Below are 13,835 nucleotides of genomic sequence, written 5' to 3' on the forward strand. Positions count from 1 at the left end.
CTCACAGATAGGGAGCTGTGTGGTTCGTGGCTATACTTCTCAACAATAACCATCCTATTCTGGACATCTATTGCATTTGAAATTGTTCGTTCCGTCTCAATGTCATAATGGACAGGTTGCACTCCTCCATGCGTAAAAGGCTCTACAGTTTGCCACAGCATATTGGACAGAAAGCTTATATTATGGGCGAAGGAGAAGACGGCGACAAGGACACCCGGAGGAAGAGTATTAGGATGAAACCCTTGCCGTCACCAACCTCCAGAGGAAGCATCAAAGGCATCGGGGAGACCAGAAGTGGAGACACGGTGATCATGGAGACAGACATTGGGAGACCAACGAAGACCAGTTTAAACGGAGATTGTCGGAGATTTCGTGGCAGTTTCTCCTCCATCACCAGTCGGCATGTGCACGACTCAGACTCGGCGGAGCAAAGGCGCCTCATCACGGAAGGGGACGTCACCCCGAGCGAGGAGAGCCCCCCCGGGGCTATTGGCGGTGGGGCGGACCAAGGTGCGCAAGGCGCCAGCGCTGGTGGTGCTGGTGGTGCCCAACATGCTTCTCTTGACCAGGAATCAGGGTTCATAAAGTTGGATGGTATTGATCAAATTTCGCCGGACGACGAGAGATTGTACCAGGCAGGATTCATACACAGGCAGTTTGGGGCAATGCTGCAACCGGGGGTCAACAAGTTCTCCCTAAGGATGTTTGGGAGCGAAAAGGCGGTGGAACGGGAACAAGAGCGGGTTAAATCCGCCGGATTTTGGATAATTCACCCGTACAGTGATTTCAGGTAACTACCTCCATTGCGTTCTGGTCAGACGTCAGAGCGTCATGCGCGGATGAAGTGTGGGCAGGATGCGTCCATACACACTCACCTAGCCTTCAAGGCAAATGAAATGGGTACTTTATTTTCAACTGATAATTTCACTATCTCACTATCAGGTACAATGGCAAATGCATTAGTGATAGGGTATTTAATGATGGCATAAGAAAATGCCATCATCTCGGATATAAAAGGATACATTTGGTTTATCCCTAATTCTGTGCATAAATGTGTGTGGAACAATTTGTTTAATGAATTGAAAACAAATCAAAAATAATTTACACGTCTGAGAATTACATAATCCCATGATACTTACTCTTCATTTTAAATGTATTTATTAGACATCATCTATAATAACTTATTCAACATTGGAAATCTAATAATAGTCTAATAAATGTAATGTAGGCAGATATATACGTGGCATCAGAATAATGTGTGGCAGGAACAGGCCAAACATCACACACATAGATGGTTCTCAAAGGTGTCTGTTCATTTTCTTAAACACAATCAATAGAAGTGTACCAATGTAATATTCTCTCTTTTTCATTAAATCCAAGTTATATTCAGGGAAATGATTTATCACTAATCAATGTACAGCAACTCTATTGGCTTTATGTGAGGTGATGTGCTAATGACTGAATAATTACCCCCCCCCCCCCCCCCCCACACACACTAGTATTTAAGGTTTCAGGTTTCATGTGTTAAAAATGATCATAACCAGTTCTACCTATAAATTACCAGTATCATTCTTCAAGTTTTCATATGAGGTATACATGGAAGTGCAGCCTCATTCTCTTGTTATTCATTAAGTATTGCCCTTGACTGTGACATTGGCTATACAGTACAGTGCATGCATGTGATGCATGGCTTCGAATGTAAAGCACAGGATTGCTTAGCATTATGGACATTGTCCATTATTGATGCTATACGTCAAGGGCCTACTGGCCATATGTCCAAAAACATACAGTGAATTGTGAAGTATATCCATAGAACGGGTGGATCATGGCTACAGAGAGTAGGAGTTCCAGCACAAACCAATATGAATGTAGCCTGCATTTATAAAGCATTTTCACCCATTTTCAAAATAAGCAGTGATCTTTATAATCCCAATAATGTAATTAAGTTAATAACAACCTCTTACACAGGTTTAATTTCTTTAGTGGATTGTAATCATTCAGCTCATGCATGTAATATAGGATAGATTAGGAGGGAATATTTTATTAAAGACATTTTTTTTCTTCTCCAAAAGTGGATTAAAGTATCGCAGCAACCAGATACAAAGTTTGATATTGCAATAGTAATATTTGTTATGCATAATTTAAATAGTAAATATATATTGTACAATATCATACTATATTATATTAAACTATATTGTACAATATCATACTATATTATATTATACTATATTACAGTTTAACACAATTTGAAACAAATGATAGTAATATACATGAATCCTTATGGTTCTTTCATGTATGAGTTCAACCAAATTATCTCAAATTCATGAAACATTTGAGAGGTGATCTTAACCTACCTAGTCACCATACTTTTCAGTATTCTGATACGTTCAAAAATATTTAGGTCATTGACACATTTTGTCTCTGGCTGCCATATTGGGGATCTGTATCAGCGTTTCAAGGACAGTGAAATGGCACATGAAAACTTTTTCAAAAGTTGAACTCTGACCTCATGCTTACCTTATTCTTTTGAGGTGACACTGAATTGTCAACTGGACATACACAATCTCTAATCATATAGTTAAAATAAAAGCCTCCAGCTATTGATATTACATGCTGGCTAATGCCTTTATTGTTACCAGACGAAACGCTAAGTGCAAAAATGTATCATAGTGTTGTGAAAGACAATAGCAGAAGCCTAATTGCCCGGCAGATCTTTCCCTGTCCTTGACATTGGATTTGATCCAGCTAGTTTGTCTTTGGTTCATCTACTGTACACTGATATAATGATATACAGTAATGCCTCATCCAACCCCATCACCTGTCACACAAGCAGAAGGTGTGTCATAACAGTAGTGCTTCAAGAACAAGACCAGGTTTGTCTCGCATGCGAGAGACAAGTCTGCGTGACGAGTGTTTACAGGCAGGCTAGGCTGGCGGCCAGAGAGGGAGAGAGGGAGCAGGCAGGCAGCAGTGTCAGGCAGGCAGACACAGCCCAGGGCTGTGGATAGAGAGAGAAGTCTCAGGGAAAGGAAGGCACTCCATGGAAAACAGACTGATTTATCTGCTTGTTTCCCCATTGGTCTTGTGAATCTACACAGACATTCTGCTGCCTTCACATCACAGGATGGTGCACATTTCTCAGATGCCTGGATTACTTAGCTCAGGCTGCCAAGAAAAGAAATGGGATGTCATTTGCTTTGCCTTTGCAAGAAGTGTCTGTGTGTAGGTGTGTGTGTGTGTGTGTGCACTGTGCAAGTGACAGTATATAATAGTAGAAATGCATATCTGTGTAAGTTGGGAGTTGAATCATACGATTTATTGTACCATCATTTTTAATTTGTTTTATCCAAGGATATTTTCCAACAGTGTTGAGTAACCTTCATAATACACAGTATTTAGTAACTGGAACACTGGATTCCTTTTGTCTTATTGTCAGTATTCTGATTATGTTTACGCATTTCATACCAATGTTATTGGATGATTTCTTTCTCAGTGGGGAGTATTGGTATTCAGCGAGGGCTAGATCACAGATGCTGCAATCAATTACCTGGCTGTTACCCCTCTCTCCCACCACAAGGGCCATCATCTCCTTTCCCAATGTGACCCCTCCCACCTGTACCACTACAGATAGCACCTCCTACACTAAAGTCCCTCCTCTGTCTCCCACACCTGCAATTGCCTCCCACTCTTGCTATAATTACCTACACCCCCAACTTCACTCTTTCCCCTTCTAAAGAAGTGAGGCTAGAGTTACTCTATAGACAGGAGTCTGCCAGTTCTATTATACCCACTCCCTCTGTAGCTACAGTCTCTGACTCCGCCTGGCATCCAACACATCCTAATGTCCAGTGGCCATGCCTGCCAAGTGGCATGAGAATCAGGTCAATCACTTGCCTTGCTCAGTGTGTGTGGGAGGGTATTACTGTATATCGGCGTAATTATATTTGAAACATTTCAGCTAGCTGACAGCAGTTTACACGCAATAAAATCAGTTGACTGTGATTATATGGGACGTTCCTCTCACTTGTGCAATTAAAAATCTCTTTCAGTCCTGACTCATTGTTAAATGGTCTGCTATCGTTATAATTTAGTCATCCAGTTGATGCCTTTACCCTTAACATAGGTCACGATGAACATTCTGTGCTTCAGCAAGCTTAAGTGTCCCCATTGAAGTACAATACTCTGCTAATGAGTAGTCTTGAAAACCCGACCCTAGGCAACAGTGACTAGGGTCTGGTTTCAATGATGGAATCTTTTGGCATAGAGGAACTGTCACTGCCTACGTTACTACTTTATCAGCTTAAATAAACTACAAAACAGTTGCTAGCAAGATGGAGATCACAGAGGCAATTTTTAACGAGTGCGTTTCCCAAGTAGCTAGTTTGCACAGGTTTTAGTTAAGGTAGTTGATGCAAAGGTATTGACTGCAAACTTCTGATTTTTTTGTCTTCCCTTATCTGCGTAGGCAGTGACGAAGCCAGACCCTAGTCACTGTGTTGCCTAGGGTCGGGTTTTTGATAATAGCTAATGAGTGCAGCTGTCTAAATGTATATGAGATGAACAAACTACTTTTTTGCAGTATCATCCCACTAAGCACCCTCCACTAACAGGTTGCATAGCTACAGACTTGTGTGAGAGATTGGATTAATTCTTGTTTGCGTGGAGAATCATTGTACCATCTAAATCACTGTGAAATGTATTTTCCATAACCAAAAATATTGTAGTTTCATCTGTTTGAAGCTGGTGTACAAAACCGAAAGTAAAACATGTAAAAACAAAACTTAAGAACTGGAAGCATAGAAATAGCGGACATAGAACAATCTATTGCTTCTTAGACTTGCTTTCAATGAGAATGACATCTCTATAACTCACATTTCTATGTGAATTTGGTCAGGTCACCCAAAAAGCTACATATTGCAGCTTTAAAAGAGGAAGATTATGATAATGAGGAAGTGTTTGATTCTGTGTTGTTCAAATAAAATCAAAATCAAATGTATTTATATAGCCCTTCGTATATCAGCTGATATCTCAAAGTGCTGTACAGAAACCCAGCCTAAAACCCCAAACAGCAAGCAATGCAGGTGTAGAAGCACGGTGGCTAGGAAAAACTCCCTAGAAAGGCCAAAACCTAGGAAGAAGCCTAGAGAGGAACCAGGCTATGAGGGGTGGCCAGTCCTCTTCTGGCTGTGCCGGGTGGAGATTATAACAGAACATGGCCAAGATGTTCAAATGTTCATAAATGACCAGCATGGTCAAATAATAGTAATCGCAGGCAGAACAGTTGAAACTGGAGCAGCAGCACGGCCAGGTAGACTGGGGACAGCAAGGAGTCATCATGCCAGGTAGTCCTGAGGCATGGTCCTAGGGCTCAGCTCCTCCCAGAGAGAGAGAAATAAAGAAATTCACACAAGATACCGGATAAGACAGGAGAAGTACTCCAGATATAACAAACTGACCCTAGCCCCCCGACACATAAACTTCTGCAGCATAAATACTGGAGGCTGAGACAGGAGAGGTCAGGAGACACTGTGGCCCCATCCAATGATACCCCCGGACAGGGCCAAACAGGAAGGATATAACCCCACCCACTTTGCCAAAGCACAGCCCCCACACCACTAGAGGGATATCTTCAACCACCAACTTACCATCCTGAGACAAGGCCGAGTATAGCCCACAAAGATCTCCGCCACGGCACAACCCAAGGGGGGGGCGCCAACCCAGACAGAAAACACAAAATAGTTCCCCAAGCAGGCATATTGACTACAATCAGAGACCGAATAAACACATGGCTGACATTAAAGTATAGAAGGAGATGAAGGAGGATCTTGTAAAGGGCATGGTTGAAGAAGTCAGAACTCTGTGATTGAGTTTCAATTTCCCTGGCTGCTCCAAAGCCTTTGCTATTTAATATTGTCATAATACGCACAAATTAAAGTGTCACTGGGAGTCACACACAATCATGACTACAGAAATTCAGCAATATTTTCTCTTCTCAACTATTGCATAACGTTGAGAGGGAGAGGAGGAGCACAGCACATCTTCTGAGGGGAAAAGACGGCTTAAAAATGGCATCGTAATCCAATCTAAAGGCTCATTTCCAGAGCCAAAGCTGTACAGCCTCATTTCTGCTCATTGCTGAACATGCGTCTTCTTCCTTTCTTTGGGGAAGTGATGTAGTCAGCCAGCCAGCCAACCAGCCTGCAGCAGATGTGATTGATTGCTGTTTTGTATGGGGTGAATCAGTGAGAGATTTGGCAAGGTTAATGACGGATGATGTGACAGCAAAACGTTGTTCTCCAATCTTTAAGTACCTTTTAATAACCTTGTAATTCAGCAGCACGCTTAACGATGCATCATCAGTAGTAGTATATTGCTTAATACTGCCGTATCGCCACGGAGTTGGAAAATGACAATACTTTTAACATGAAAGCTTATTTTGGTTTTAAAGACTCTATTAAACATGAAACAGTGCTCCCAAACCAATCAGAAGAGGAGGTTAACCTGGCCTGCTGTGTCTGTCAATCAGTCGACTTCCTCCCTCCGCCTCACCCTCTGCCAGGAGTTTCCCTGTTCAAACCTTCAAATCCCACATCTCACCTGGCCTTTTATTCATCCTGCATAACCATCGCCATCTCCCCAAAGAGATTTCACTCGGCAGTAAAAAAGGCCTCTAAAAAGACATCTTCTAGTTCCTTCTCCTCCTGTTCCCTTTACACTGGAATACATTAAAGAGAAGTAGAGCAGATTTAGAAGACAGAATGCACATTACTGTAGGTTGAATACATTTCGAGGGCCAAGAAACACCTTTATGTCCAAATGTGCATTAGCAGAAATACTTCCTTCTGAATGCATTTGGTAAAACCCATTAGTTCAGCTTGCTTTAACTCTCCATGACAGGGTTATTATCCTGTTTCTAAAATACACCTCTGTTTGGAAATGTACTGTAGCGGTCAGCCTGTAAAACTGGGATAGGAGTTGTGGCTGTCATTATGAAACTAAAGGGGAATGCTTGCTGCTGAATCAAAACTGTTGCTCTGGAAATACAAATGTTTCAGCAGCTCAAAAGTAAATATATGAACTGTCCCTTGTATTACAGTCTAGACAAGTATTCTGTGTGTATAATGGCTTCCGTTTGAATCCCCTTTTGGTTCATCAAAACAATAATGGCATCCCAATTCAAAATGAGGTCGTATAACTGACTCCCCCATTTCTATTTTGTGTACATAAATGAAGATTGCATATTGAATGAAAGCAGAACTGTATTTGTATGGTGGCTCGTCATATTGATCTCGTGACAGTGCTTTATAAAATGTGTCTGTTGGAAGCACAACAAATAGCTTGTCATACAGAAATTCAGCTTTGCCTGTTCAGTCATAGATTGTTTCTAGGTTGAGAAAGCTATGGACTAAATCAATGTACAGTAGACTGTTTCTAATACACTATAGTGACTGTGTACTAAAACCTCTCAGAAAATTGCCATTTGAATGACAAATGACACAGGTGTAGTACACGGTTGCAATGCTCTAGTACTGTTCCTCTGCTTGCTGAGGATGCACGCACACACGCACACACACACTTTATTGCTCGCTCTCGACTTGCTCGTAGCTCAGGTAGAAAGGGAGGGGGTGGGATCAGATGACAGTGTTGTCTACGTTCAGCCAGGTTGATTACAGTTGATTTGAGGGTGCGTTTTCATATTGATTTGTTTGGGTCTTGCGGGACCTCTAGCTTGTCATCGGGTGATTTATAGAAAATGAGCTGGGAGGAAATAATGCAGGCTCTCCACCCTGCTTGGTGGCCACATGCAGCCGTAGTTTCAGTCTGACTGCTCAAACCCTATTGGTGGGTGTTGGGAGTGAGAGTCGCCCCCTGCTCCGGCCCCCAGCCAGCCCCCATGGAGCATGTCTCCCCTCTCCTCTGCACGGCACACCACAGTACAGTGCTAATAGACTATGGCGTAGGGGATGCCATAGTGGGGAAATGGGTGCGGCCGGAGGAGTCATTGCACCCTTTTTTTCATTTAGTGAAGGTAAAGCACAGGATTAGCGTGAGCTCTGGGTCTGGCTGAGCCTGAGAGTGGGGTAATCAAAAGAGGCTGCTGCCGTGTCCATCCACCAATATTAGGAGCACACATCACATCACAGAGATTATTACAACACAATTTATTTAATGGAGGGAGGATGGGATGGAGAGGTTGAGGGTGGGCCGTGGGGGCGGGCTGCCAGTCAACGTGGCACGGCGGCAGAGTGATTGAAATGTACCGTGTGACCTCAGTACACTTGTGGGAGCGTGACACGCAAAGCAAACACTCCTCATTTGAGAAGATATGTATGTTTATGTATTCTTATTATGTCATTTAATTAGAAATGAACAATAGCGTTGGTAATCTGCTGGGGTGAGATTATATTGATTGATATACATTTCTTTGAAGTATTTTTGTCACCTGGCAAATATGGTGTTGGTTCGTTGTGTGTCCTTCCCATTGCTCTGTCCTCTGCAACATCAATTTATAATCTCACCAGGTGGATTCACAACCCCAGACAGCCCAGATCCATTCACGAGTTTCTTCTTTTAACACTTTTCACTATCAAATGTGTTTTTCTTGCCGCTAGACGTCTGTGATTATTGTTCCACGGACCAGTGGTAAATATGTCAGTTTCAGTTATCTCAACGTTTCAGGGGCAGTGTTGTGTGATGTGAAAAAGTTATTTCTCTCTATTCATCACCCTGCAGTGAAGGAGAAAGTCTCAAGCCCTGTGTGTGTGTGTGTGTGTGTGTGTGTGTGTGTGTGCCGTTGGTGTGACATCTAGGTGACCTAGAGCTCTGCAGACCTGCCTGCTACAGCCTGCTAGACATAACTATCCCCAGGCCATTTGGATAAAAGACCTGTGATAGGAGAATATAGAATGAACCAGCATTCCCACATGAGATAGGTGGTGGAAAAGGGAGAGGGGGTCTAGATTTTCTGACTAAAATCTATGTGGATTACAGTCAGATGTCATTGTGGTGATGTTTCTTAATCTGGGTACATGATGGCAGCCTTGTGAAATTAACAGCAAACTTTCTTGAAGAAATACACGTTTGATTTGTAATCATCAAAGCCAGCTGAATCAGTAGTTACCATTGCTGCAGGTTCCAGTGACACATTACTGTGTGGATCAGTGACGTGTGGGGAGGTCGGTGGCTGGTGAGGCACTAGCTATTATCAAAGCCAGATTTACTCACAAATAAACCTTGCTGAAGCCCAAGTTCACCATACAACAGATAGCTCCAACAACCACAGTGACATAGGCTATTAACCGAAATTGACAAAAATATTCACCAATGTAGGCCTAAATACAAATGTAGCTAAGATTCACAAGCGATAGCCAAATATTTCTTATCATCCGACGCTGTTTAACTCAGCCCCACCATATCACAGACCGGTGTAGCCAATCACAATTACAAACAATAGGTGGCATTAAAATACCAGTATATGGACACAATTCCACCAAAGCACCGCACGTGCAAGCAAGCGTACACAAATATTATGAGAAATATTATTACACACACATATAATTAATAATATTGCTGACACACCCTGATATGTTTCACCTGTCCTCGTTATTGTCTCCACCCACTCCAGGTGTCGCTTGTTTCCCCCAGTGTATTTATCCCTGTGTTTCCTGTCTCTCTCTGTCAGCTCGTCTTGTATGTTAGTCAAGTCAACCAGCGTACTCCTTTTGCTATTCTCTTTTTGCTAGTCCTTCCGGTTTTGACTCCTGCCTGACTCTGGACTTCTTTCCCGCCTGCCTGATCATCCTGCCAGGCCTGACCTTGATTCTGCCTGCCCTTCGGTCCCTTTTGGACTCTGAACTGGTTTTGACCCTTTTGCCTGTACACAACCGTTCTCTTGCCTTCCCCTATTGGATTAATAAATATTGTAAGACTAACCATATGCCTCCTGTGTCTGCATCTGGGTCTCGGCTTGTGTCATGATAATTTCTAACTGTCCAATTATCACGTTTCAGACAAGACCCAAATGCAGACTGTGTTGAAGTAACAATGTTTATTACAGCAACGGGGCAGGCAAATGACAGGTCAAGGCAAGCAGGTGTCGATAATCCAGAGAAGTGGGGCAAAGGTACAGGTCGGCAGGCTGGCTCAGGGTGGGCAGAAACGGTCAAAACCAGGAATAATCAAGAGACAGGAACAGAGGGGAAAACTCTGGTAGGCTTTATGAAACAAAACAAACTGGCACCAGACAAACGGAGAACACAGGTATAAATACACAGGGGATAATGAGGAAGATGGGCGACACCTGGAGGGGGGTGGAGACAAGCACAAAGACAGGTGAAACAGATCAGGGCATGACACCAATGCAGCCGTTTTTATCTCAATATCAAATCATATCTGGGTAACAATTAAGTACGTTACTGTAATTGTTTTTCAATTGAAGTGGTCAAAAATAACACAAAAATACAATAGCTAAAAAATAATAAAAGCAATTTCTCAAGCAAGAAGACTGCCTGGGATTGGTCTGAGAGAGGGGCCTAATTGCATGAGCCTAATAGGAGGGATATGTAACCTGATAACTAGTTGTTATTGGCAGAGAGAAGGGCAAACTCTCTTTGTTATTGGTCTATTAACCTATATTGCCTGGACCTCCTGAGTGGTGCAGTGGTCTAAGGCACTGCATCACAGTGATCGAGGCGTCACTACAGATCCGGGTTTGATCCGGATCTGGAAGAATGCCAAAATCCCGAAGTATCCCTTTAAGTTTAGGCATTAATTCTGAGTGGTTAAGGTTTGGGAAAGGCTTAAAACTAAAAAAATAAAAACGAGTGTCTAGCACTGCGATTGAACACGTGACCCTCAGAGCCGGAGTCTGCGGCTTAAACGCCCATCCAAAACAACCAGGTTGTAAGCCTATTAAAAGGTAATAGTTGCTCACATTGCCCCTAGTGGACAGTATAGCTTCCACATTTCGACAGGTTCTAACGTAATCTGGTACCGGCAGAATCAGCACGTCCTGGAGTATCCGTAACAGAATGAGCTGGAACAATGATGAAAATGACCTTCAGAAGAAAGTATTTTATAAGGTAGCTGAGGCCGTGGCCAGGATTCAGCAGGTTAACTGTGGTACTCAATGGACAGCACCTCTGTCTAGCCATCTATAATTGTTACCGTTTGTGGACAGGCAAGTAGACGGTTTGTGGACACAGTTAGTTTCACACGCACTGGTTACGTTTTACAAGTTTGAAAAGGCTAATAAACAATTATTCTCATATTCATTCAACAGTACCCTAACCCGCAAATTGCAAACAAAAATGCAGGTCTACCTTTACTTGTAAACAAAGTCTATTCATCTGTCCTAACATCACGGACTGCTTAAATCAAATCATTCTGTATTCTGCTTGATGTAGGCCTACCCAAAAACACGAAGTCGTCAAGTGTCTGGGTTCATCATTACCACGAAATGCTCCCCTAAGCATGTTGCTTTACTAAGGTCCTTCTTTTCCTTTAGGCTACCATCCCACTGGGCACAGACGTCAATTCAACGTCTACTCACATTGATTCAACGTAACGTCATTGTAATGACGTGGAAACAACACTGATTCAACCAATGTGTGCCCAGTGGGTTAGCATTGTGCATGGTCACATGTTGTTTTTGCTGCTCATTTGTCTTGTGGGGTTTTGCATGGGTCTCCGAGCTGTGTGTTAATAGTTTAAACAGACAGCTCGGTGCATTCAGCTTGTCAATACATCTTACAAAAACAAGTAGTGATGAAGTAAATCTCTCCTCCACTTTGAGCCATGAGTGATTGACATGCATATCATTAATGTTAGCTCTCTGTGCTGTGACCACATGACTGAACAGTGTCCAGGTGTGACAAAACTAGTACCTGTAGGGCCTGATCAAACACCATTTTTCAAAAGGGATGGTAACCTAGGAATGGTAACCTAGGGATGGTAACCTAGGGATGGTAACCTAGGGATGGTAACATGCTGATTGGTTGGCTATTTGAGCCAGCATTCTTAGGTAGCGGAATGACTTTTGCAAATAGGAGTGGCAATAATTTTCCATCCAAGTTGTCAGATCACAGTGTCTTGTCATTGTTGATAGACAACAATCATTTTTTCACCTCTTCCACACTCACTTTACGGAATTCAAAATTACAAGGCTTGTCTTTCAACATTTGATCAGTTATACTTGGATGTGTAGTGTCAGCGTCTGTTGCTGGCATGTCATGCCTAAGTTTGCTAATCTTGCCAATGAAAAAATCATGAAAGTAATTGGCAATATCCGTGGGTCTTGTGACGCATGAGCCATCTGATTAAATGAATGATGGAGCTGAGTTTGTCTTTTTGCCCAAAATGTAATTTAAGGTTCTCCATAGCTTTTTACTGTCATTCTTTATATCATTTATCTTTGTTTCATAGCCTAGTCTAGTCACATAATTTCTCAATTTGCAGTATGTTCGCCAATCGGTTGTGCAGACAGATTTATTTGCCGTTCCTTATGCCTCATCCCTCTCAACCATACCATTTTTAAATTCCTCATCAATCCACTGGGATTTAACAGTTTTTACAGTAATTTTCTTAATGGGTGCATGCGTATTAATAACTAGAATAAGCAATTTCATAAATGTGTCAAGTGCAGCATCTGGTTGATCCTCATGACACACCGCGTACCAACAAATATTATTTACATTAACAACAATCACTACAAAAGATATTGTATGACCTCTTATACACTATATTAGGCCCAGCCTTTGGAACTTTGGCTACTATATATGGCTACTATATTGTGATCACTACATCCGATGGATCTAGATACTGCTTTCAAGCTCATTTCTGCAGCATTAGTGAAGATGTGATCAATATACAGTATGTTAATGATTTCATTCCTGTGCTGTTTCTAACTACCTTGGTAGGTTGACTTATAACCTGAACCAGGTTGCAGGCACTGGTTACAGTTTGAAGCTTTTTCTTGAGTGGGCAGCTTGATGAAAGCCACTCTCATTATTTAAATCACCCAGAAAATATACCTCTCTGTTGATATGACATACATTATCAAGCATTTCACACATGTTATCCAGATACTGACTGTTAGCACTTGGTGGTCTATAGCAGCTTCCCACCAGAATGGGCTTTAGGTGAGGCAGATGAACCTGTAGTCATATTACTTCAACAGTATTGAACATGAGATCCTCTCTAGGTTTTACAGGAATATGACTCTAAATATAAACAGCAACACCTCCACCATTGGCATTTCTGTCTTTTCTGTAGATGTTATAACCATGTATTGCTATCACTGTATCAAAGGTATTATTATCTAAGTGAGTTTCAGAGATAGTCAGAAAATGAAATTATGAGAAGAGCAGGCAGGGGAAACAGTACAGGTGGCTACTGGTAGCACAGCCAGTCTTTTTGTTCATACCACTCCTGTTTAAACGATCTGATGATTTTCTGGCCCCTCTTCTGAGGAAGGTCAGGAAGCCAGCTGTTTTTTATTTAGCCAACCTGTATTTAACTAGGCATGTCAGTTAATAACAAATTCTTATTTACAATGACGGCCTACCCCGGCCAAACCCTCCCCTAACCCAGACAATGCTGGGCCAATTGTGCGCCGCGCTATGGGACTCCGAATCATGGCCGGTTGTGATACAGCCCGGGATCAAACCCTGGTCTGTAGTGACGCCTCCAGCACTGTGATGCAGTGCATTCAAACAGGTCAGGTTGTTTTTACTCGCTATCAAGCTTCCTTACGCAGTTTACGAGATGAGCGACACATTATGTAGACACGCCCAAATAAGCAGTGCTTTTCCCACACAGCTTGTTTAAGCCTTAAA

General features: G+C 42.3%; 1 protein-coding gene across 1 annotated transcript in view; it reads left to right on the forward strand.

The window, feature by feature from the left end:
- LOC110506093 (potassium/sodium hyperpolarization-activated cyclic nucleotide-gated channel 4-like) overlaps positions 1–13,835 on the forward strand; it is an 84,366-nt gene continuing 70,531 nt past the window's right edge. Inside the window, exon 1 of the mRNA XM_090222248.1 lies at positions 1–790. Coding sequence (XP_090078374.1) covers positions 108–790 — 683 coding nt within the window. The 5' untranslated portion in view covers positions 1–107. The remainder of the gene's footprint in view (positions 791–13,835) is intronic.

The sequence above is a fragment of the Oncorhynchus mykiss genome, chromosome 26 (assembly GCF_057628025.1).
Source record: "Oncorhynchus mykiss isolate SJ-2025 chromosome 26, ASM5762802v1, whole genome shotgun sequence".
Classification (NCBI taxonomy): Eukaryota; Metazoa; Chordata; class Actinopteri; order Salmoniformes; family Salmonidae; genus Oncorhynchus; species Oncorhynchus mykiss.